Here is a 27,005-nt window from a genome sequence, read left to right as displayed (position 1 = left end):
GGATACGGCACCGTTTTGGTTCACCTGAAGTGTCTCCTGTAGGTCGTGAGAAAAAAAATCAGGCAAGTTTGCACTCGGTCACGCAAAGCTTAGGCACAACGAAGCTTACTGGCTGCTACTGCTAGGTATGAACTTGGTCGCTGCTAGGTCTTAACTTGGTTTAACGTAACTACGCATGTAGGAAGGTATCCTCGAGCGATCATTTTCGGAGGTAGCTTCCCTTTAGCGACATTTCGCGTGACTAGCGCTGGACGCGTGGGCGCCTACGAGCGACAGCGCTCCTGGCATGCCAAAACGCAGGCAGGCTAACCAAGTCTGGTAGTGCCAAGGAACGCTGTCGCTTGCTGACGCCGAACGCGTTGGCGACATTTCGCGTGACTAGCGCTGGACGCGTCGGCGCCTACGAGCAACAGCGTTCCTGGCATGCCACAAACGCAGGCAGGCTAACCAAGGTTGGCACAGTGCCAAGAACGCTGCTGCTTGCCGACGCCGAACGCGTTGGAGGTTAGCCGCTCGATATCAATCGGCCAGCGTCGCTGTGTCTTGGGCTTTGCGCGGCCTATAGTGCAAGCTTTCGCCTTTTTTTTTCCCTCCTGGCTCAGCGTGCCGCGGAGAGAAGAGAGGCAGGGGTCAGGAAGACAGGGAGCTGGCGAGCACGCAGTCGCGCCAGCACGCAGGCGAGCACGCAGATACCACGGCTACGCATCACAAATAACGGCTGGCTTAAACAGCTTCGCTGTTAAAAAAATGGAGAGTGGTGCAGTGACTGCGCCAATGCGTGGTCTTCATCGCACGAGTCACATTCTGTTGGTATTGATAAAGAACTAGTAGTTCGAACTCAGATTCATTGACAATGGCGGCGCTTTCGATCTCATTAGTATGGCTTAATTCATTACAGCTGATGATACATGTGAAGGTCAGGTTGCTTTTTTAACAGACAATAAAAGACACACACACACACACACACACACACACACACACACGCACGCACGCACGCACGCACGCACGCACGCACGCACGCACGCACACACACACACACACACACACACACACACACACACACACACACACACACGCACGCACGCACGCACGCACGCACGCACGCACGCACGCACGCACGCACGCACGCACACACACACACACACACACACACACACACACACACACACACACACACACACACAAAGCCTTTGGAGAAACCCCTACTTTCAAAGCGCGGCCGTTTGAATTGCTCTTTAATGTGCAATCTTATTCCTAGAATGTCGCTTTTTACTTACTTTTATTCAATACGTACAGTGCTCTGCGGCTTTGTCGGAGCCCTCTTCGTGTTACAGCATGGAAGCCATCACATCATTGTAGCCTAATAACATGCTGGCTACCATCCTCACATTCGCTATTTAATCCAAAGAACGAGCAAGACGCCCTAGTAAGACCTTTTATTAATGGTCTGTTTCATACCGTTGTACTAATTAGCACTGCAAGTTTTGCTTGATGTACACAAATTGTCCAGGACATGGACAACAGGCCAATTCTAGCTGCTTGTTAAAGTGTATGCCCTTGGGGACTAAGGCGGCATTTACGAACGTTTAAAAGGAGGCAAGCATAAAACAAAATTACGAACAGCTAGCTACGTGTTTCATATCAATGTATTGCTACACGTATTTAATTATTGCGCCATTTGAATATGAAAACCTTGACGAAAAGGTTAAAGAGCCATTGAAAGAAAAAAATAAAGAAAAAAACAAATACAGAAAGGTAGACGAATTTGCTTCAATTCTTAAGGCACCCTAAACAGCCGGAAGTGGCAGTCGAGAAATTGGACAATGAATGTAGCTGTTACCTGCCTTTTTGACAAGCTAGTTGATACTGAGCAAGGTGTCAGCAACTGGCGCCAGTAAGACACACTCGCATCTTATAAGTATTTTTTATGTCGTCCACGTAGAAATACCTTTGATCATTTCCTTAACGTTTTGTGTCGTCGTCACGGTGGGATCTAAGGTTCATTGCGCAACACATGTGTAACCGAAGTGTAACAGGCTCTATGAGCGAGAAATTTAGTAGCAATATTACTTAAATAGCAAGAAGAGACAAATAGAAGATGGCAGTTCACGAAGAGGAAATGATCAACGGTGGCAGAAGAGGAGCTGTCTTTTGTCAAACGTTACGAAATGGCAGGGACTCATTTCCCACCCACATTGGCAGTGAAGAATAAACGGGCGCGTAGTGTAAGGTGCGGAATGTGAAACTGTAAAAGAAAAATTCGCGCGTAACTCATCTGCGATGACTACCCTGGTATGCGAATAGCCGATACACGTGGTGTGTGGGCGTGTATGAGCCGTCGCGAAATACGCGCGAAAGCCGTTGCTTGACCGCCGAGATCGGTTCGCCTCTGAGATTGCAATGGTGGCGCGCCGGTGCGTATGACCCGCTTACTGTAGCCGGGATACTTTCTCGCGCTTCCCTCGTGACAGGCTGCGCCATCTAGCAGCACCGCCGTGAAATACGCGGGTGGCCGCCGAGATGCGTGGCGCGCTGGTGAGTGCGAATGCTGGTAATTAATCTCTTCCTTTCCGCGGGTACTCGTGGCGCAGGTTGCTAGAGCGTCGGGTTGCTGTACTGGAGTCCGAATGGCACCAGGATCGGCCCACATTTTCAAGCGAAGCTTGTATACGCTAGCCTGCGCCGGCGATGTAACGCTAAAACTCCGGCTCCGGCGGTTGCTCGCCAGCGCCGGAGCGTAAGTCATGAGGCCACATGCGCAGCCAATCAGGGCCGTTTCGCTTCTGCCGGGGAGGGAAATGGCACAAAAGGGTTTCGCGCGCGCTGCGCCCGCTTCGTTCCCGTTCAGTTCAGTCTCGGAAAACCGATGGGACGGCCGCGCATTATGTTATCCATTGTGTTATCCGCAAATTTATCCATAATCTTTACTGTAATGACAGCGCACTTGGATACAAGGACGTAACACAGTGAACAAACATGGGCGCTGTGATTAACCTGCGATTAATCACAGCGCTGTGATTAACCAGCTAGCCCACCAGTATGTCTTCAATAACATTTGCGTCGAAGTGGCCTGAGAGTAAGTGAAAACCGTTTTGCACACATTTGCTGCGAGGAAGGAAAATCTACAACAGCAACGCCAAATTTAGTTCGAATTCAATTACAAATTCGGCCTGGACCGCCGCCATGTTGCCGCGCTTTTCTACGCGAACCACGCCAAGCCGGTAACGTTAAATCTGAAAAATGGCGTGCGTACGCTAAACGCTGTGTGTTCTTTAGCGCTCTGCGCATGTGCACTTGAAACCCGCTATTCCTTTAAGGTTGTTATTACGCTAGACATGCTAGACTAAAAGTGTCTAATATCTAACCAAAACCCGTCGTGCTGACTCTGTGGCTATGGCCTTTCTCTGCCGAGCACGAGGTTGCCTGTTCTGACGGCCGCAGGGAGAAAATTTTGACGGGGGCGAAATGCAACAAATCTCGTGTACTTGGATTTAGGCGCACGTTAAAGAAACGGAGGTGGTGAAAAGTAATCCGGAGCCCTCCATTAGGGTGTCCCTCCTAACCCACCGTTTTACCTTAGAGTTAAAATTTATTATCTGTCCAGATCCGGAAATCCTTGAGCGTGATCACCAGCTACGGAGTGCAGAAAGCGGGGCTGTACCTGTCTGCCTACCTGGCCATGCACGCCGCCTGGATGGAGAGCGTCCGTCTGAAGGTCAAGCACGACGATCTGCGAACGGCGCTCTTCTGCATGAACGTGACCAGGCATGTGCTCAGGCAGAGCTGGCCGCAGCTCACAGCCAAGCTGATTCCAGTGCCCCGTGAAGCGGCCGCTGTGGTCGAGGCGGTTTTCGAAAGCGTCAAGAAGGCTTCCGCAGGAGTCGGGTCGTTCACGTGGACCGGTCACAAGGGGCGACTGGCGATCGTCGAGGCGATCGGAAACACGTCTCTGGCAACGCGGCTACCCTTTGAAGAAGGCGTCGACTACAGCCGCCTCTATAGCGACGAAGCCAACGCCACCGCAAATGGCAAGCCATTAGGTTCGGCACTCATTTTTGTTACCGTTATTTACAAAGAAGCCGAAACAATTTACTTTCCCTTCAAGACGCCGGGAACGTTCTATTACCCAGCCGGAAGCAGGTAGAATGCGTTTCCGTTCTTTGGGGAAGTTATGTTAGCAGAATGTGCGTCGCCACCACTGTTTCCTTTGAAATGCTGTAATTGCGACGAAAGGCTGAGAAAACATAACCCATTCATAATTTTCTGCACAGCCCTGAAGGTGGTACGAAGCGAATCAGGACGGAATCCTATATAGGACAGTTTGTGCGAAACTGACACGGCGAAGCCACGCGAGAATAACGGAGAAGTACATCATGCGTCCATCATCATCGTACGTCCACTGCAGGTCCACCGGTTATCCATCCTACGCATTACATGGCCTGCCCAGCTCCACTTCTTCCGCTTAATGTCGACTAGAATATCGGCTATCCCAGTTTGTTCTCTGATCCACACCACTCTCTTCCTGTCTCTTAACGTTAGGCCTAACATTTTTCGTTCCATATCGCTCTTTGTGCGGTCCTTAACTTGTTCTCGAGATTCTTTGTTAACCTCCAAGTTTCTGCCCCATATGTTAGCACCGGTAGAATGCAGTGATTGTGCACTTTTTTTTTTCAACGACAGTTGGATTTCCCAGTTTCAGTACAGGATTTGGCAATGTCTGCCGTATGCACTCCAACCCAATTTTATTCTTCTGTAAATTTCCTTCTCATGATCAGGGTCCTCTGTGAGTAATTGACCTAGATAAACGTACTCCCTTTGCAGACTCTAGAGGCTGACTGACGATCCTGAATTCTTGTTCCCTTGCCAGGGAGCACAACCCTCTCATTAAAGGGACACTAAAGAGAAACCGGAAGTTCAGCTTTAATGGTAGATTATCCTATCACGATCACAGACATACCATTCTTCTGCGAACAGAGGTTTAATAAGCGAGAAAAACTGAAGGATAGGTGCTGACGCCCCTTCGAATTTCTCGTAATACACGTTCGTGACGTCGGAGATCACAAACGCAGCCCGGCCGCGATTGGTCGAGAGCGATTTATCACTGTTAATAAAACGCAAAATGAAATACACCTTAAACGTAAATAAACAGCATTTGCCAACTTTTTAAGCCGTCTCAAGCGAGGACGTACAAGTTTAGCGCAAGATTTAATAAGCAATGAGAAAAAATGGCGTGGCGTTACATGCGGTCGTGATAGTTTCGTAGTTTCGTTTTTGCTCCATGTATCATCGCGCGCGCCTGTTCCACTCTACAGTGTTGCAGTGTTTGGTTGCGTGTTGCGTGGCTCGAAAAACGGTGACTTCGCTGGAAACAGCCAGAAAATGCCCCGTGTGTGTAGTGTTGACGGCAGTATCAACGGTGCAAGGCGCTTGTTCAGGGGCAGCGGCAGTGTTGACCCGGCTGCGTCCTTTCATGTGGTGCCGTGCGATGAGCCCCGGCGTTCGGAATGGCCCAGTGCTCTGCCGATGATAAAACGGCAAACGAGCCAGAGAAACCGGTGGTGTGCTCTCTGCATTTCTAGCCCTCGGATTATGTATATAATCCTGCTTTTGGAAAGTATCTTGGCGTGCCCCAGAGATCAGTCCTTTCTCGAGCAGCTGTCCCATCAATGTCGCCTTCATCAAATCCCCTACTGATGCCCCTACAGCAGCAAACCGGCGGCTCGGTGAGTGCTGAATGTCATTAATAAAAACAGGAAAAAACCATACCGAGCACGCTTGTTCATCGGAACTTTCTACGCTTGTTCTATCGGGAACATCGTCGCCTGGCGTCGACGAAAACGGGGCTTCGCTTTCCGTCGGCGCGGCCGGCGGCTCACCGCCATCGTACGTGGAAATACCTACCGCGCGAGCGGTAGTGTTTCCGCGTACGATGATTTCGCACTCCGTTTCACTGAAGTCGCTCAAATGCAGTCCTGCTTCCCTGGCGAGCTCTTCGTTGCAAGGTTCAGCGTCAGCAACGGTATCCATCGCGGCCACAGAACACCTTAGCAAAAGTCGCAGCGAACGCAAACGCAGCGGCCATGCAGCAGTGGAGCGAGCGCCTCGGCCGTTTACGCAAGCGCTGACGTATCATGGCGCCCTCTGATTCGCTGAGAGCAATGAAATCTGTGACGCCACTGCTTCAGCGCCGAATCTGGGGTGAGAGAAATTGAGGAAGAGATATTTGGTCTTTGTTTACGAATTTCTCCGCTAATAACTCATATTTTTGCACCCAACAATAACTGCATGCATTCCTGAAGGTCCCTCTTTTATTCCAGCTGAACTTCCTGTTTCTCTTCCAGCTGAACTTCCTTTAATGCTGTAGAATTCATCAATGTTGCCCGCTATGTCCTTATGGATTAGAAATTCTACCCCAAATTCTCTCTCATCTGGAAGACCTCCTGTAGGAGAGGACGTCGCCGTTAGTCAGCACTGTATAAGCCTCACCAGTTCTTCTAACCTCACTAAGGCCCAGGCAATGCCTGATAATTCCTCAAATAGCCCTGCTAAGCTAGCCTCACTCGAGAGTGTGCGCGTGTTGAACGTTGCTAGGTTCAGATTCCAGTGGCACCCTGTCCGGACCCAGAGATTCTTAGCACCCTCTGCCGCGTCGCAGGTCTAAAGCCTGTTTCACATGCAAGCGATTGAGCGAATGGAGCGAACAGCGGCGCGGCGCTGCGAAGTTTTTCGCGAGGTTTCGTTTCACAGGCATTGCCGCCGCGCATATTCCACCGCTGCGAATATCGTCCTATGCGCAGGCTTTCCCGCACTAGTACTCCACTGGTCACGTGGCGAGGCGGGCCGTCATTGTTTCAGAAGCGGTGCTGCCGCCCCTGCCGCCGCGATGAAGTTCCAACTTGCTCGAAGCTCGCCGCTCCAGCTGCTAATGCCGCCGCCGCCGCTCGAAACAGGTTGCTGCGCCGCGGCGGCAGGAATCGCGAGCGTTTTCGCTTGCATGTGAAACAGGCTTGACCGTCGCCTTGGTCAGGTGCTCCGCAGCCGCAGGAGACATAGGGCCATGGGTTAATTGTAGGAGTCATGAGGAAGGTAGTGACTGAGTACTGCACCAGGGAGGCTAATTCCTGTTCTGGTGAGGGAGTGACTTTGTTGACGCTTAGTGGGCCTTCCTAATTTGGTTGTACCTGGACTAGTACAGACCCACTAGCTCTCGGCAATATTTTTTTGCCGGTGTAAGGCGCCACTCCATGCCTGAAAATGTAGTGGACTGGAGGAGGATTCGAATTTACGACCTTCAGATTAGAAGCCGGGTGTTCTATCTCTGCTTTACGCCACCACTTAGACACACACATATAGACACACACATATATACCAGCAGACGCAGACATTCTTAAGTAGACCAAATGTTATGAATTAAAAGATAACAATGACGTTACAGCGAAAGGACCCATTCCAGTGCCACTAAGCGAGATCAGACAGACAGGGCAGGCTGAGTGACACAAATAAATACATTTAGACACAGTGGCGCAGAATATGGATATCGCTTTACCAGACAGATCGATAGATAGATTTGCTGGCGCTGATTATGAACTTTGCCTTAGATATAGATAGATAGATAGATAGATAGATAGATAGATAGATAGATAGATAGATAGATAGATAGATAGATAGATAGATAGATAGATAGATAGATAGATAGATAGATAGATAGATAGATAGATAGATAGATAGATATTTGGCGCGTCTTTCTTTTTTGGCGCGGCGCTGGTCAGCCACGTGAGCTGGTGCGAAGATAGGCAAGACAGAGGAGGAAAAAGAATTGGCGGCGGGTGGATCCACAGTTGGGTGTCTCGAAGTTTTTAGTAATACGAGCACCGAGTGACATCTTGTTTATTACGCAGCAACTTCCGGTTAGCGACCTACTTCCGGTTTGTCACAGAGGTGGGACGAAATGAAAATAAATCATAAATAAAAACAGGTTCATATCGATGGTTCTACTTATGGTTGGTAGACATCACATCACAGCACAGGTTTAGTACAGTAAAGAGCTAATTAAGTGTCAGGAATAATTAATTTGCCGCTGCTGCTAAACGAGCTGCCCGAGCAGAGGCGCAGCGTCGCCGCCGAGAGCACCCTGTCGTTCAGACTCAAATGCTTTGCCACAACATATCGCGAATTCAAAACACATAAACAGCTGCGCTCAAAAATTCCCATTAGGGAGTATCGTAATCGTCGATGAAAATTTTCATCCCCGGCTGCGCGCCGAGTTCGCTCTCATCTTTCGCTGTGCTCGTCCGCTCGGTTACAAGCGACGCCGACACTCGCCGGACGAACGGGCGCCTAAGAGCTGTGCTCTAAAAGGAGCCCGTGTTGCTATCACTGATGTCGCCCAGTTCATCCACACTACTGACGGCATATCGTGACAGCAGGACGGGGGCGTTGCTCTTCAACTCTACTGTTGCACGTATTCCGCTTCTCAACTGCTGCCATGGCGACAGGTACTCGCCTAACACGCTACAGTTGCGGGCTCGATTCGTCGAGCGGGATATATTTCTTACTAATGCGAAAGCATTATACAGGGTGTTTCACTTAATTTGGGCCAAACATGCATATAGATATGATTGTATATAGATTGTGTAGATATGTAAATGCTGCGTAGCTCGACAGAACCAGGGTAATGTTGTTTGCCGTCGCTTGGAGATACTCAGATTATTTTCTTGCTTTCTGCCTAATTACATAAATAGTCTTAATAAATTATTCAACTTACAAATTATTATAATTAGATGAAAAGTGTCTATGAGAACATTGTAGAGCAGCATGAGAAACTCCCCGATACAGCTTTCTGTTGCTCAATTCGTGCTACATAAAACTGTTTTTCAGAGCGTGAAAGAAGCCCACGAATATACGCAAAATTGCCGCGCGACTGGCCGCTCCAGGCACTCTGCGTGTATTCGCGGGCATCTTTCACGCTCCGAAAAACACTTCTGTGTAGCGCACATGGTCGGCCGCCACGCCCATAAGGGCAGAGCTGGAACCGTTTTGATTTATGACGGAGGGCTAATGGCCGATTTGGAATGAAAACCGATTGGAATATTTTGACGTTATACCGGCCCTCGATATTCTGACGGACACTTCAAACACTGGGACTACTTTACTATGTATCCACCATTTTCTTGATCTCGGCCCCAGACGTCGTCTACGTCCCTTCCTGTTCGCGCAGTATTACATCCTTTTCCTCTGGCTCATAACAGTATATCCGTTTCAAGGATGCGATCACTTTCTCGGGCCTTCGCGTGACTCGGCACCGGACGCGCCGGCGTCTGTGGGCAACAGCGCTTCTGGCAGTGTGCCAAGATAGCATGCTCGGCGTATGAGAAATGTCGTCTCCGGTAAAGGCCGTCTGGTCGGTGCCGAGTCAGGAGGAAATCTCGCGAAACTTATCCTTTACTCGAAATGGAGCTATCAAAAATTTGGCTCCAGGTAGGTTCGAAACGTTGAACGTGCAAATTCACTCGTACCTAAAAGAACAGGCAACGATTTCTTGCTTCTAGAAAAATGCTACAGAAATTCTGAGAATTGTCTACTAATGCGTAAGCATTCTTTGGCTCGGCTGCCACTTTGCTTTTTGTTAACTTATGTATATAGCTAGCTCGTACATGTCTACCTATCGCTACCAATTCATCTACTATTACACTACCATAACGATTACATGTGTTAACTTGAGCAATTGTGCATTTATTTTGCAGATATAAGGCGTCACGGGACGGACATATTTTGCTGGGGTAATCGTCAAAGAATGCTTACGCATTACTGTAGGACTGTAGGAAACTAAGGAAATGAAGAGAAGCCTTTTATTGTCCTTGAACCGAGTGTGATGTAAACTGAGGCCAAAGCAACTTTCACTCCCATGAATGTAATGCGCCTCACACAGACATCTGCCTGCTATGCTGTGGTCTATGGTTCGAATCCCAGTCAGAATTATTTTTTTTCTAACGCTACCAACCATCTACTATTAGGCTACTATAACGATTACATGTGTTAACTTGACCAATTGGGCATTTATTTTGCAAATATCAGGCGTCACGGGACGGGCAGATTTTACTGGGGTACTCGCCAAAGAATGCTTACGCGTTACTCTAGGACTGTAGGAAACTAAGGAAATGGAGAGAAACCTTCTAAAGGGGCCCTGAAGCGGAGAACGACATTCGAAGTGAAAATAGGCTATTTCAAAAATACTCTGCCGCAAAAAGTACTTCAATGCGTTCAGCAGACACGGCCTCCGCTCTGCTCCAGTTCCTTCTTCAATGCCTTGCACTGCGAAGGCTACGGCGAGGTGGGGCGTAGCCACAACGCCCCGCCTTCGAAATGTTTTACCGTGGCGCGCAGTTCAAATTTCATTCTGGATGTTAACGTAGACGCTACGACTTCCTATTTTGGTGCCTACGACGGGTTAAACGTAAGCCAAACGCTGTTGTTCTCAGCGAGCCGCAGTGCGCTCAGCCAGTGGACTCGTGGCGGCACCCCGCGGCGGCCACGGTGTAGCCGACCGCAGCGACCAATAGCAGGCGCGAATTGGAATGTGCTTTATAACGAAATAAAGCCCATAGAAAAGAGTGGTGATCGTGGCTTCTGTTGGAACGAGAGCGTTTGAGAGAAAGGTGACTTCGCGCTCCGCTTGCGAGCTCCACGCAACTCTTATGACAGCAAAACTTGGCTGAGATGTTCACAGCAGCGTATGCCACCCGCGGACTATGTTATTTCACCAAGCCCGAACGGTGGTTCAGGGCCCCTTTAATGTCCTTTTGACTTGAACCGGGTGTTATGTAAACTGAGGCCAAATTAACTTTCACTCCCATGAATGTAATGTGGCTCACACAGACATCTGCCTGCCATGCTGTGGTCCATAGTTCGAATCCCGGTCAGAAGTATTCCTTATTGCAATTATATGGACACTCAAAGCGGATTTCTGCCGTAGCCGCCGCCGTCGCCGTGAGGTTCCGTATAAAGTCGAAGGGCGATAAAATCGTTGCCGCGCGCCGTATGCTGTATGTGCGAAGTGAAAGTGTGAGAGAGAAGCGTGCTTTCACGGAGAGCGAACGCACGGCGTAGATGTCTTCCGTCGCGCGAAAGGCCGTGGGCGGATAGGATGGAGGGAGGGAGGGGTGGTGCGACGTTGTGCTGCGGCACCGACTGCCTATCTTGCGGCCGGGTGCAAGGGGAACTGCCGATGCAATCTCGCACGCTTAAGGAGGAAAGCGGGAAGGTAGCGCGGGAGATAGGGGTGTGGCTTCTACTCTGCCAGCAACTGCCTACTTATACTTTGCGAGGCTGCGGGCATTAGTGCGCGCCGTATCTTGAAAGTGATCTGCACACGGCTCCTATGTTTGTATGCGCTGTGCTTTCGCCGCTCAGTTTCCGTTGAAGCGATAGACCACACGAACATTCGCTTGCTGTAGCTGCTGCGCTTGCTCACGCCAGCGTTTTCACAGCGGTTGTCTGCGGTCGTCGAGTAAGATCTATTCATGTTTGCTTGTGCGCGCTGACACCATGCTTGTTAATTCAGTTAGTAAGCGAATGTGTCCTAGTTCATACAGCCGATAAAACTACTATCCTTACTCCGTAGAGCTCTCTACTAATGTGCTATCGCAGTTGATGCTTCGCCTTTCGGGCGAAACTGCGACTTTTTTATATCGTTAACAGTCATCTGCTATTATACTGTTATAACGATTACATGTGTTAACTGGACCAATTATGTATTTATTTTGCAGATATAATGCGTCACGGGAAGGACAAATTTGGCTGGGGTACTCGCTAAAAAATGCTTCCGCACTAAAAAGGGCGCGTGATTGTCGCTCGGGCACGCAAATGAAGCACAGAAGAGAAAATAATCAAAATATGTGCGATTCACTATTTCGCTCACGTTTGTTTGAGTGACGTATCCGGTTCGCCGTGCGCTGCCGACTGCGGCCATGAAGTATTTTCGTTTATCGAATACCTACCTATTTCTTTTGATGTCTTTATTTTATCGATAGCGCAGGGTCGGATACATTTGTGGCAGTTCATTAAACATTAAATAGATAAATTGTCAGAGTTCCGTCGTGCTAACACAGTGGATTATGGGCTTATCCTAATCCGCGGTGCCACAACGATCCTGTGACGCATACGTTATTCATTGAATAAAATGGCGTAATTTCCAGGAGGCAGCTCCTTTTCAATGTTTTCAAACTGAACTTTCGGTGAATTTTCGATTTCTGTTCTTGGAATTTCCGGCTAAATCTAGCGACATAGAGAAAAACTAATAGGCCGCAGTAGCTAGCCAAAATAACGCTCTCCATCTGCAAACTCACTTCTTGTTCAGCTAATGAATGCTTTCTTACTGAGTTTTCGGCCTAAATGTCTCAATTCGGAACGAATAGGTATAAAGCCTCGTTGTACTTTTTATATCGTGCGTCATCACTACATAATGTGCCCTCATTTCGAGCGGGAAACAGCAAATAATTTTTGGTGAGGCCATCGAACTGTAATAAAATACAAGTATCTAGCGTCGTGTGACTGTAAAGGCTTGGAGAAAGCACAAGCTCTTGAGATTGTTCAGCAGCTATCCGCAACTGCAAATGTCGAAGACGCGGAGTGGGCATGGGCAACTGTATTATGGCCGTGGAGTACTCAAATTTACATTTGTGGGCATAAAGCGTGGATGTGCTTTCTATATTGTTAGGAGACACAAAAGTCTAATGTGGCCTCTTTCAGCGCAGGAGAAAGCATATATATTTAATGTGCTGAAATCGGCGAGTTGGATTTGGAAATCCACATTAGCTGACCTGCTCAGAAATTGCATATTCACAAGAGGACAAAAACATAACTTTCACAGCGTCGACACCAGATACGCCCAACCGCAATTAAAGATTATATCCGGAGCCGTATCTCTGTAAAAAAAGCACATGTTGATGTGATGCTTTATTAACAACTACCCAACTGCAGCTGACGACGACCCGGAGTGGGCCATGAAGCATTTCGTTGCCACCTATTTCCGGGCAATGCGACACGACCGTCAAGTGCTGTTCTCGCATCCGCCGTCGCGGCTGCAGACGCTGCTCTGGCGACTGGGCCACACGGGCAAATTGCGCTACGTGCCGGCCGTCCGCACCGTAATCGTGCCGGGCATATACCAGATGGAGCCGTACGCGTACATTTCCTCCTCGGTCGACGAGTACATGCCGGAGTACATCAACTACGGCACCCTGGGCGCCCTGCTGTCCTGGGAACTCGCGAGGATCGTGACCCGAGGCCGGGGCGCTTCCCGTGTTGGCCCTGTGGCCCTGGAGAGCAGGGAGGATTTCGCCAGAGGACGCCAAAGAAGGAAGGGTACCGATGACAGCTACCTGGACAGGCTCTACTGCCTTCTGGACTTGCACTCGAGCCTCGGGTAAGTCCGGCCTCTTCGGCATTGCACACCTGCGAAGAAGTAGGCGAACCTAACACCGTAAATATGACATACACCTTGCTGGCAGATGGCACGTTGCGCGCGGAAAAAACCTACGAACACAGTATGCTACTTTAAGCGTTGGCATAATCCATCTTTTGAACCCGCGCCACCTTAGCGGGCGCTGCAAGTAGCGAAATGTACGGCATCGAGACCCTACAACGCAGAGATGGCTCGCTGCGTGAAGTGAGTATAAATGTTGACGTAAAACGACTTTAAAATCGGTCAGAAGAAGGCTCTTGCTAGAACCGCATTTAACGAAAACGTTATACTATTTTCGCTTATATCTTTGCAACCCTACTTCCCACGCGCCTTACGTTGACATCATTATGTAGAAGACATAAGCAATCGCTTAATCATGCACACGTGGCGTGCACAGGTGGCGCCGTTCTCGCGCCACGCATGACGCAATAGGAGCTCAATTTAGCATCCCGCTCGGCGTTCAGAGGCTTGTATCGCTGGGCAGTACGTTTGTTGATCCGAGCGGCAATGGCCGCATTTGAGAGAGTACACTCAGCCATAGTAGGTATAATCCATCAAACTCAAACCTGGCTGCACCAGGAGCTATAAGGCATACAAGTGTGCAATTATGTGTAAATATTAGAACGTTAAAGAATTGAAGAATTATAGACCCATTAGCTTGCTTTCAGTATAGTATAAAACATTCACCAAGATAATTTCCAATAGAATCAGGGCAACACTTCAGCCAACCAAGAGAACAAGCTGGCTTCAGGAAGGGATATTCTATGATGGATCATATCCATGTCATCAATCAGGTAATCGAGAAATCTGCGGAGTACAATCAACCTCTCTATATGGCTTTCATAGATTATGAAAAGGCATTTGATTCAGTAGAGATACCAGCAGTCATAGAGGCATTACGTAACCGAGGAGTACAGGATGCATATGTGAATATATTGGCAAATATCTAAAAGGAGTGCACAGCAACCTTGGTTCTCCACAAGAAAAGTAGAAAGTTACCTATCAAGAAAGGGGTCAGGCAAGGAGACACAATCTCTCCAATGCTATTCACTGCATGCTTAGAAGAAGTATTCAACCTCTTAGACTGGGAAGGCTTAGGAGTGAGGATAAACGGCGAATATCTCAGCAACCTTCGGTTTGCAGATGACATTGTCCTATTCAGCAACAATGGAGACAAATTACAGTAAATGATTGCGGACCTTAATCGAGAAAGTGAACCGACGGGGTGGCTCAGTCAGCTAAGGCGTTGCGCTGCTGAGCACGAGATCGCGGGATCGAATCCCGGCCGCGGCGGCCGCATTTCGATGGAGGCGAAATGCAGAAACGCCGGTGTGCTTGCGTTGTAGTGCACGTTAAAGAACCCCAGGTGGTCAAAATTAATCTGGAGCCCTCCACTACGGCGTGCCTCATAATCAGAACTGGTTTTGGCACATAAAACCCCAGAAAGAAGAAGAATCGAGAAAGTGTAAGACTTGGGTTGAAGATGAATATGCAGAAGACAAAGATAATGTTCAATAGCCTGGCAAGGGAACAAGAATTCAGGATCGCCAGTCAGCCTCTAGAGTCTGTAAAGGAGTACGTTTATCTAGGTCAATTACTCACAGGAGACCCTGATCACGAGAAAGAAATTTACAGAAGAATAAAATTGGGTTGGAGTGCATACGGCAGGCATTGCCAAATCCTGACTGGGAGCTTACCACTGTCGCTGAAAAGAAAAGTTTACAATCATTGCATTCTACCGGTGCTAACATATGGGGCAGAAACTTGGAGGTTAACAAAGAAGCTCGAGAACAAGTTAAGGACCGCACAAAGAGCAATGGAACGAAAAATCTTAGGTCTAACGTTAAGAGACAGGAAGAGAGCGGTGTGGATCAGAGAACAAACGGGGATAGCCGATATTCTAGTTGATATTAAGCGCAAGAAATGGAGCTGGGCAGGCCATGTAATGCGTAGGATGGATAACCGGTGGACCATTAGGGTTACAGAATGGATACCAAGAGAAGGGAAGCGCAGTCGAGGTCGGCAGAAAACCAGATGGGTTGATAAAGTTAGGAAATTTGCAGGCGCAAGTTGGAATACGCTAGCGCAAGACAGGGGTAATTGGAGATCGCAGGGAGAGGCCTTCGTCCTGCAGTGGACATAAAATATAGGCTGCTGCTGCTGCTGCTGCTGCTGCTGCTGCTGCTGCTGCTGCTGCTGCTGCTGCTGCTGCTGCTGATGATGATGATGATGATTAGAGCGCAGCTCTTAATGGCCCGTTTCTGGGACGAGAGTCAGCGACGGCGTAACCGAGCGAACGAGCACAACAGCGAAAGACCAAAGAGTGAAACGCGAATGGCGGAAACCAATGAGAGCAGCTCCTTCAGTGACGTGCGCCCGGGAAACTGGTTTCATGCGGACCCGCCCGACCTCTCGTTGCGTACTCGTTATCTCGTCTCAGCCGGACCGCTCGTTTCGTACAATCGTCTGCCCACGTCAGATCTCGCTTGGGCTTGTTTGGTTTGCTTGTTTTGGTTTCGTTCGCGCTTGTTTGGATTGTCATGGTTTGCGATTGTTTTGTAATCTGATTTTATGCTCGCCGCGAATTGTGTAGTAATTTCTGGAAGCCAAGCATCACCAGCGATTACAGTGGAACCTTGGACGAGTCATGCATAAAAGCCGACGCGCTTAACCCGCAAATAAGATTTTCGATGATTGCCGACTCTGCTACATGTCTCTTTCAAATTTTTTGCCTCAACACATCGCTAAATAAGAACACGTATGTAGCTGCGCTAAAATTTTACATTAGTGATGTTCGCAACCGTCGGTGAATTTTTTCACGCTTGCTCAGTTATGGCGCCTCCGTGTTCTACACGTAGGGTAAAGAAATGGCGTGAAATGACGTGATCCGAGACTCCAACGTGTGGGGATGCGCGACTCTCACGCGTCCCCTGATGTTGTTTCCCCCGCATAGCTCGCGTCTCCTGTAGTCCGGCTTCTCCGCATGGCTAAGCGCCGGCGGCGGTCGTAGTGGTTGCGGCGCATTGCGAGAGATAGCGCGAGTGTCGCGATGCTAACGCCACCGAACGGCGGGGTGCCTTGGGAGAAAAAGGTCGAAGGCGAAGCTCTTCGGGTTGGGGGCAGTGAGCGATGCGGACGTTCCGCGCGTGCGCCGATCCACGCTTCGCGAGACCGTCTCGCGAGGCTAGGAGCAGGGCACCGGTATGGACGAACACGGATCGTTCCAACATGCCACCGTTCGCGTGGCCGTACAGTCGCAATCTTTTTGAGGGTGAAGACGGGAGCGCGTGGCTTTCTATATCACCTGCGCCCTCAGACGGCAGCCACAATATCTGCGCGCACACTCGGGGAGGGTAGGCTCCTTTCGTGCGCATTACGTCATCGTAGCGCACGTGTGTCGTCTGCTAGCAGTTTTTCCCCTCAATAGAAACCACATTATGACAGAAACCACGATTTTGATTCTTTTAATTCAGAACGTTGTGCTTCTTATGCTTGGCATTATTGTAATTACTTCAACTTTTCACTTTGCTGAGTTTTCCTTCTGCTGTGTTCTTATCGTACAACGGACAGGCCAGGGAACACAAACATTTGAACTTTTATTTGGTGCAAGTTCAACAAAAGATTGATCCGTTTAGAAGTAGTACTGGTAAGCAGGAATAATTTTCTCTTTGATGATGTTAGTATTTTGTCATACAACCCTTTGCGGAAACGACTGCTGCCATCCTAGAGGGCAGTGACGCGTACAGCGCTGGCACAAAGTCATGATGCGCTCGAAGGTCCTCCCATTCTTGTCGAACGGCTGCCCACAGCTCGTCCCCAGTCGTCGGGCGGACAGGTTTTGCACCATGGCTGCTTTGATGCACCCCCATATATTTTTGCAGATGTTCATGTCAGCGCCTTTGGCCGGCCAGGAAAGCATGCTGATTCTGCGATTTTCTATATGTTCCTCGACAACTTCGCGCCGTGTGAACCGGCGCCAAGTCATGTTGAAACATGACTTGGCGCCGGTCATGGAAACAAGTCGGCATCGGGAAAGACGCTGTGGGCGTAGGGCAGCAACATATTGTCGAAAATTTATGTGCAGTATCGCTGCGATGTAAGGGCACCTTCTATGCGATGCAGAGGTCCGAGACCATGCCTTGACACCGCGCCCCACACGTTCACGCAGTTTCGGCCACTCGCGGCGACTCCCTGCACATTGGCTGACTCCCTGAGAAGATCACTCGGCCCCAGTCATCTGCCATCCATGAGGCGTGTGCTTCGGCTCCCTGCACATTGGCTGGCTCGTAACTGCATTGAAATCGTATTTTTGACCATCCTTCGCAAAATCAAACGTGCATTAAGAAAAGTTTCTTACCGTGTGCCTCTGGTTCGCCAAACTCGCATCGGTTGGTCTTGGCGAGTTGTAAAAGTCGACTCATCCGAGAAGATCACTCGGCCCCAGTCATCTGCCATCCATGAGGCGTGTGCTTCGGCAAACTGGAGACGTGACTTCTTGCTCGAAGCAGTGACGACTGGCTTTCGTGCAGCTATAGAATTTCGCAGTCCAGCACTTCGGAGGCGTCGCCGGACCGTAGCAAGGGAAGCGTCCACATCTAGCTGCTCCCGCACTTGCCTCGCGGACTGGAACGGGTTCTCGACGACAGCAGATAACATAAGCGCGTCTTCTTCCTCCGTCGTTGCCTTTGGTCGACGCCTGTGTGGGGCATCACAGAGTCGGCCTTCCTTGCTGAATGCCTGAATAATCCTGTTGACAGTCTTTAGCGGCCTGTGCACGAGAGCACCGATGGAGCGCTGTGAATATCCCTTGAGCGAATATTGTACGATTTTCCACCTCTCTTCTTCGGGAACGCGGGCCATGCTGAAATTCAGTTTCTGCTCTGACAGATGTGGTAATGTGCAAGAATATATATACGCTCCTCAAAGACGGCAGCCGCTTTTTAAGTACGCCCACAAGTGTCATGAGCATGTGTGGCCTGGCTACAGATCAACAATGATCTTGAGAACGCCCACAAAACATTACATAGATTTTCAAGTTTATTGATGCATCGTGGGGAGCGTAATGGAAAGTTCAACATCGTCACCAATCCCGAACCGTACGGCTACCTTATTGCGGTACGCGCGCAGCAGACGACACGCACTTGCTTGCGTGACGCAATGCGCGCGTCGGGAGAATTTGCGCACGCCGGACGCACTGCGCATGAGCAATGCTTCTCGTTGCCGCCGCTGAACCGCGCTGCGAGCTAAGAAGGCCACGCGTTCCCGTGTTCACCCTCAAATAGATTGCGACTGTACATGTGAACGACTAGGCGATGGTGTCATATAGCATGGGGCGAACATATTCGCTCGGTACCCGGTCGCGGTGAGTCGGACTTCCTTGATTTGTCGCGCGCCCATGTAAATGATCTATGCATAGAAATTCGGCTAGTGTGCATTAGTGTATGAAAGGCGCAATAAATGCCCTTTTGATTGTTTACACTACTGTGTTGTCGTTCCTTTGTCGCAAGAGCCCGAGTGAGACCCCACAAACGGAAAGAACGAGGGAAGCGGACTCGCGCCCGCCACGTGTGACAGCGGCAGGCCCACTACGAATTATGAGCACTCACCATGAGCACGATTGCAAGATTAGATAGGGCGACCCCCGCCAGTTGTATCATAAGTTGCGCATATAAGCTATCGAATAAACGAGATGCGCTTTATTTTCATATCGTTGTGTAGAGGAAAGGATGCATTACTCAATCATGCGTATATCGCGCCGCGCATCACACAATCGGAGCGAAATTTAGCGTAGCGCTCTGCGTCCAGAAAGCCTTGATTAGCTTGGCTGTACGTTTCTCCATCCGTGCATGATTGCTTGCGTTTGAGAGAGCTCACTATGCTACAGTAGGTATAATTCATCAACTCAAATTAGTGCTTATCAGGAGTTAGAAGGCCAACAAGAGCACAAGCTTTCGCAGGAAGTTCAAGCTTCCTCGTGTATGGCACGCCTGCGTTAATTCTACACGTAATCTTCGGAAATGGCGTGAACAGACCCTGGTAGTTAGACAGAAGGATATCCAGCACCTCTGACCACGGTGTAACGTGTCCGTCTCTATTAGAGAGCGCAAGCAGAGGAGTTGGAGGCAAGCGCAGGAGCACGAACCATCTGTGAGGGCGGCGGGCTTGGTCTTTCCGTCGACAGCATGGAATGCCTCCTCTGGCCGCATGTACCCACCTGCGTACAAGATGAGACGCATTGTAGCCTCGCCAGGTTCACAGACCTTTCAGGATTGCCGGTGTGCCTAATGTTCACGAGGTAGCAGGATACACAGACGGCAAGGAGGCAGGTGCAGCAGGACTTGTTGCTTTCCGCATCTCTACTGAGCGCGTCTAGTGTTCGCAGAGCATCTTATGCCAGCAGGGCTGTCAGCTCCGAGATCTCTCTTCCTTCTTTCCCTGTAATCTCTCCGTTTCTTCTCTCCCCCCCCCCCCCTATGCTGACCGACGTGAGGGGTCAGCTGCGCGTTAGACATTTACGGTGCGGACAGCAGGCTATTCTTTATCTCTGTGAACCAGCATTTCTCTCTGTCGAGCGGTGCAGGGAGTATCGGGCGCCACCAGAAGGGGGTTATCTTCCTACCCTATTATGCCCAAACATTCTTTGGAAAACAAAATTTGGAATGCCCCTAAGATTCGCCGTTAAGAGTGGAACGCGATAGCATTCAAAGATCCCTGAATACTTGTCAGGCTTCCCGGCAACTGCAGCTGTCTTTTTACGTTCTCGTAGAACTGATACCGCGAAGAAAGAGAGACGGTAGCTTGTTTGTATTAAATGTCTACAGCTCTCCCAGACAAAGAAAATGCGACTTCGGGGATCTCTTCGCGACGACGCGACGTATGATTAAGAACAACCCGCTGTTGATTGTGGGGGACTTTAATGCTCACCACACGGCATGGGGATATAAGCAGACTTCGGTCAAGGGCACGAAATTGTGGGACGACATGCAAACTCATAATCTGGATTTAATAAGCGACCCGATGCAGCCTACGAGGAAGGGAACTAGTGTCGCGTGTGACACGACACCCGACCTCACTTTGACGGGGAGCGGCACTAGAGCCACGTGGTGCAATACAAAGGAGGACTTGGGCAGCGATCACAAAATCATAGAAGTGGTGGTAGAAGGAGGCCCAGCAACCCCCCGGAAACGGAGGGTAGAGGCCGTAAATTGGGACTTTTTCAGGGCACTCAGGGACGACCCGGCTCCCATCTCTGATATTGCGGAGTGGAGCGATGGCGTAGTGCGCACTGTGAAAGAAGCCACCGAAGCGGTGGAAATTGAGGGGGACAACAAAGCGCTAGACAGGAGATTAGTTAATCTCTGGAGGAAAAAGAAAAGGCTTGAGGACCGACTTCAACAGAAGAGATGGGCTCGAAATATCAGGAAACAGATAGCGGCTTTAAACAAGGAAATTGAAGAGCACGCAATCACGCTCACGAATCAAAATTGGGGGAACGTCTGTGATCAGATGGAGAGGAATATGAGTACCGCGGGAACGTGGCGACTTCTTCGCCACCTCTTAGATCCGGATAGCACAAAGTCAGCGTCCACACAACAGCTGGAAAGAATGGCGCATCAATTTGATGGCACTAAGAAATAACTCTTAGAAGAAGTTAGGAATAGGTACATCAATCCCGCCAGACTTGAACCCCTCCTGGCCTACGGAGGGGGAGAGAATTCAGAATGAGACACCCCGATCTCCCTGGCTGAGGTCAGAGCAGAGATTAATCTGCTAAGGACAAAGTCAGCGGCAGGGCCGGACAGAGTAAGCAACAAAATGCTCCGTAACTTAGACGACAGCTCAATCGCCAACCTCGCAACGTACATGCAGGAGTGTTGGGAGAAGGGGACGATACCGCAGGAGTGGAAAGTCGCCGACCTCATTTTCATTCCCAAGCCAGGTAAAAAACTGGGCTTCGAGATCCTCAGGCCTATATCGCTCACCTCCTGCGTGGGTAAGCTTATGGAGCAGGTCGTTCAGACGCGGCTCAATAGGTACATGGAGGAAAATGGACTGTATCCGGACACCATGATCGGTTTTCGACCAAAGCTGTCGGCATGCGACGTGATGCTGCAGCTCAAGGATGAAATTATACACAAGCAAACGCGAGACACGAAAGTGATCGTGGGGTTAGATGTGGCAAATGCATTTGACAACCTGAGGCACGTGTCTATCTTGGAGAATTTGAACTCACTCAATGTCGGGGAGAAAGTGTACCATTCCATCAAGGACTTTCTTACCAACAGGAAAGCCACTCTCAAGATAGGGGAAGAATCTATAGAGAACATTGAACTGGGTAACGTGGGGACGCCGCAGGGCTCGGTTTTATCACCTACCCTCTTCAACATTGCGATGTTGAGACTCCCCGAACAGTTGGGGGAAATTGAGAATCTAAACCACACCATATACGCGGATGACTTAACATTATGGATGAACAAGGGCAGTGATGGGCAAATAGAAAGCTCCCTGCAACTTGCAATTGACATCATCGAGGAGTACCTGAAACCCAAAGGACTTAGATGTTCGGCCGAAAAGTCGGAAGTACTGTTCCTAATGCCCCCCGGAAAATGACGGCTTCACCAAAAGCGCGAGGCTGGCATCCACCTGTACGTCAACGGCGCAGAGATCCCCGCGGTCGACAGTATCCGCGTCCTCGGGCTGAGGATTCAGGCAAACCGGAAGAATTATGAAACGCTTGCTAGGTTAGAAGCCAGTTCAAATCATACGTGTCGTCTCATCAGACGAATAGCGAACAGACACGCTGGGATGAAGGAGGCGAATCTCCTGAGGCTAGCGCAAGCCTTCGTAATCAGTAGGATAGTGTACGTGGCACCCTACCTCAAGCTCAGTGGAGCAGAACGGAACAAACTCGAAATAATTATTAGGAAAAGTGTCAAGGTCGCGCTCGGACTCCCCCAGAACACGTCCACCGACAAACTGATGAGGCTAGGGGTATCGAACACTCTCGAGGAACTGATTGAGGCTGCACTTACCGCGCAGCATCAAAGGCTACTTGGATCTAAAACGGGGAGGAAAATTTTAGATAAATTGAGCTACGAGCCCAAACATGAGCAAGTGCGCTCAAGAGACACCCCCAGACAGATCAGGGACAAGATAAAAATACCTCCACTACCCAGAAACATGAACCCTGCCTTTCACGACGGCAGACGTAAAGACAGGGCAGAGGCATTACAAACTAGGTATACTGGTCGACAGGACGTCCTATATACGGACGCTGAAGAATATGACAGCAAAGCGGCATATGCGGCCGTGGCGGTTAGAGAAGATCGAACACCAATGGCGTGCTGCACAGTCAGTGGCGTCGAGACGGTTGAAGCTGAGGAAGTGGCTATAGTCTTGGACGTCAGCCAAAGGGGGGCAAATGTGGTCATCAGCGACTCCAAAAACGTCGTGAGAAATTACGAATCGGGGAGGGTGGCGGAGACTGCCATCCGTATATTAAACAGGGACGGGGGACCCAGACAGCTTGTTCTGCTCGTTTGGGCACCAGCTCACCAGGGACTTAGAGGGAACGAGAAGGCTCATTCGGTCGCCCGAGGTCTCACTTACCGGTCGACCCCCGGAACCTCCCAAGTCGCCGAAACTATAAACAGAAGAGAGGATATGCGCGCATACCAGGAAATCACAGTACGCTGCAGACTAAATCGACAAATTTACCCGGCAGCGGACAGAACACTCAGTAAGAAAGATGAGGTTATGTGGAGGAAATTACAGACGGGGGTTTTTCCAAACCCCGTACTCTACAGCAAGTGGCATCCAAGAGTATTCGATTCAAAGTGCAAATTCTGTGATGAGGCAGCAAATTTGGTTCACATGGTGTGGACATGTCCGTCTAAGCATGATAGCTCGCGCACTCTAGAATCCTGGGAGGCTTTGCTCCGCAGCCCAGACCCCAACGTCCAGCAGGGCATCATCGGTCAAGCCCTTGCTGCTGCTGTGTCTCAAGGTATTCCGGCCGACGACTAGGGGCGACGGGGGAGAAGGATTTCTCTCCCGACGTTCATTGACTGGTGTTTTTAATAAAGTTTTTCCTCCTCCTCCTTTCCCACCTTCGCTTCTGCGCGCGCTGCCGTTTTACGCTGCCGAAGGGGCGAGCGCCATCTGGATGGTGTTTCTGCAAGTAACCTACCTGGGAGCGCTGCTGTATGAATGGTAGAAATGCTGGAAAATGGGTTTTGTGTTTGAGTTACCTCGTAACAGAATTATGTTTTCTCGTATATTCAAATTACAATCCGACGCTATCATGCCTGTAGGTTGTGGTTAAGTCGTGCTTTACGATTTTCATGACGTATTTTACTTTGATAAATTCAATTAGTTCACTAACGCCTCTGCGCCATACGTAGGGCCTGCGTAGTCGGTGTGGTTCGGGATCATTTTCTCCGCCACAGACGATGGCGCTTATGCAGACACGGACGCCGGGTTTCTTGCGACACGGGGTACTTAACGCTGTCGCGTTAAAACAGGTACACTACGAATGGGTAGTGAGCACGATTGCAAAATTAGACCGTGGAATCCCCACCAGCTGTAAGATAAGTTAGGTATGCAGTCTTTGTAATGCATGAATAAAATAACTTGTGTATTTAGCTACGTCATTTCTATACTATATTTCATCCCTATACTACTACATTTCATCGCTATACTTGATACAGCTTGCCCAATTTTTTGTGCGCTTATGAGTCGTTTAGTAATTTTCGTTTTGCGCCGATGAACGCTTCCTGAGGACGCGTCACATTTACCCACAACGACTCCGGCGCGACAGACAACTGCGAGTCGCCGCAGTGTGACGGCAAGCTTTCGTACCACCAACGCTAGCAACGCCAACAAAACCAGTTGCCATGTGTACGCTGTCCTACACATCCATCAGCTCAAATAACAGCCTACTACTAACACGTCCTCCCGGATCGTATAACACAGTACCCGTGGCAGCAAACTGAGCACTGGCCAAAACAGCATGTTCAACTCCGTTTAAAATAATTCAACGAATATCTCCTTACAGTGAAAAAAGAGCCAGCACTTCCCTGCAAAAGACAGCTTTATCCTTTCAAACTGGACAATATCCCGCTTAATTGGCTGTAACACGAGAACACCAGGGGCTTTGTTCCTTGCATCGAAATCAATCTTCTCAGTGCTTCATTCGATACAAACATGTTGCCCACTCTCTCTCGTCCTTTCAGCTTCAAGCACAACGTGTCTGGCACCCCAGACGAGCAGCACTCGGAGATCTTCAGGCGGGCACAGGGAGTGCGCCTGGCGTACAACGCGCTGCTCGCGAACTTCCGCGCCGCGTCCCCCGATTACGACGTGTTCAGCACTCACTGGCCCGATGCCCAGTGGGCCTTCTTCGTGCGTGTCTGCATGGTGCACTGCACGGCTGACCAGACGCCACGACCGCTGACGCCCCGGGAAAGGTGCCTCCTGCCGCTGCACAACATGGACGAGTTCGCCGGAGCCTTCGAGTGTCGCACCAAGCCGGGCTTCATTCGGGGAAGCTGCCTCATGTAGCGCGGTGACCACCTGTCTGTCAATGGTCCTGTACCCGTCGTAACGTTGTGTATATTCGTGCCACCCTTCTTTATACACCCTACGTACCCTACGTGGCGAGAACAATATCTCGCGATTCGATGGCCACAACGCTGTCACGTGTGTCAGGCAGCATGCGGTTCTGTGCTTCTCGTTTTGAACCTTCACTGTGAGTGTGCGTCTTAGGAGGCGCTTAGTTCATGCAGTTAGCTATCGCTCTTTCCCAGATGTACATATTCAGCTAAGCATACGAATGTGCCTTCTTGATTTCGTTTCTTACTTTACGTAATATATATGCATACGTTTTCATGCATACGTTTCCTATCACTTTATTAATTTATGCATTTTACCGATGACGCCACTGCTCTTGTTCCGTGTTCGACGGTTCTGGAGTGCTGAGATATTGTGTTCAGTGTTGTGGCCGCTGTGTAATATTGCGCATGCGTATGTCACCATGAACTCAAGAACCGCGCATATTAGCTTGCAAAACCGAGACGTGGCGCTGGCTCCACAGTCAAATTTGCTGTCAGGAGGATGTTTATCGGCATTTAGCGTAGTGACTTGGTGCCTGTTCTTCGTCACATGTAGCGCTGACACCATGAGACGGGAATAAAAACTGCGCTAGCAGTACGAGATATGTGTTTCGCATGCGCCGATAGCAGGATTGGTTGAGATCTCGTACACGCGATAGGGCTCCTCAAATGAACAAAGTGCTTGGAGAAATGTGCTTGGAATTTTTGTCCTTGCTAATTCCAAAAGAGGCGATATCTGCTAACGCGTGTCTGCCATGTTCGTTTATATTGAGCTGGCGGTCGCAGTGACGTGTTTCGTTGCCTATGATTCCCGTGCATCTGCTGACAAAGATGCCAATGGAGTACTGCTGGCACTGTGACTTCATTTCTTCGCACCATATTCCTTATGGTGCATGCTCCTTCAGATTAACAAAAAGCTGGCATTTCTTATTTGCATCTTATGAAAGCTAGGACGCCTAATTACTCGGTACTCCCACCTGCCAAATTTGTTGCGGGGATAGTCTCTTTCAGCGTCACCATCGAAGGTCGGACAATTTTTTCATCTGTGGCGTCATGTGGTTCCAAGGCTCTTTATTGGAATGTTGTTTTGGGATTATTGATTCATTTTACCAGCGCGACCAACTAGCCCATTTAACTGCACTACTTACTCGTACTTAAGTGTACGAAGTTTGTACGCTTGAATGCCATGTCGCTCGTTACCACGTACGGGGCACTTCGACAGGATAGCATTGGGCTTGACGTGAACCGAAAACGTCAACAGGCGCAAATGGCAAACGCAAACTTGATACCATTGTTTCTCGACTATTTTCACGGGTACTCATCTCCTAATAGATTGAGTTGAGTTTCTGCAAACTTGCGATTTTCTTATAAAGGGGTAAAGGAAGATATTATGGGGATTCCACGTGCAGTGGGAATCGCTTTAAGCGGTAACCCACGAAGGACTTTTGCCTAGCGGGAAAGGTTCTCAATTTGTTGCCTCAAAACATGGCTCGTACCCACGACGGGTATTGGCCACACAGGATGGATTGGCCTTACAACATACCACAAGGGGTAAAACGAACATTCAGAACAAAGCCTGTGGCAAGTAACTGATAACAGATTTTGAGAGGGCCTATACATAAACTAAATCAATTAAAAATAAAAATAAGCTAGGCAACTAAAAAAATGTCCCACGGTCAGTACCCAAGCAGCGCAACCTTCCGAATGCTTCAATGAACTTGTGAACAGCGGCAATCATCGAACCATAGCTTGTTCCTGATTGACAAGCCCCAAAAGACAATGTTTAGTGTTAGTGCTAAACCCAGATTACTAGTTGGAAATATCGGGAACATTCTGCGGAGGGAGGAGAAGCGGCGGCAAGAAAGAAAGAAATTGTCAATAGTTTCTGGTTAATCGTACAAAAGGAGCAGAGGTCAGTTATGAATAAACCA

At 49.4% G+C, this 27,005-nt stretch overlaps 1 protein-coding gene across 1 annotated transcript in view; it reads left to right on the top strand.

The window, feature by feature from the left end:
* The window catches only part of LOC125945086 (uncharacterized), a 43,842-nt gene extending 18,818 nt beyond the window's left edge, over window positions 1-25,024 (top strand). The window contains exons 2-5 of the mRNA XM_049666657.1: window positions 3,605-4,040; window positions 12,979-13,423; window positions 21,217-22,035; window positions 24,697-25,024. Of these exons, the coding sequence (XP_049522614.1) occupies window positions 3,605-4,040; window positions 12,979-13,423; window positions 21,217-22,035; window positions 24,697-25,024 (2,028 nt within the window). The remainder of the gene's footprint in view (window positions 1-3,604; window positions 4,041-12,978; window positions 13,424-21,216; window positions 22,036-24,696) is intronic.
* Window positions 25,025-27,005: the final 1,981 nt, after the last annotated feature.

This window comes from Dermacentor silvarum, chromosome 4, assembly GCF_013339745.2.
Source record: "Dermacentor silvarum isolate Dsil-2018 chromosome 4, BIME_Dsil_1.4, whole genome shotgun sequence".
Taxonomy (NCBI): Eukaryota; Metazoa; Arthropoda; class Arachnida; order Ixodida; family Ixodidae; genus Dermacentor; species Dermacentor silvarum.
Note: the sequence above shows the minus strand (reverse complement) of the source record. Positions and strands in the feature narration are given on the sequence as shown.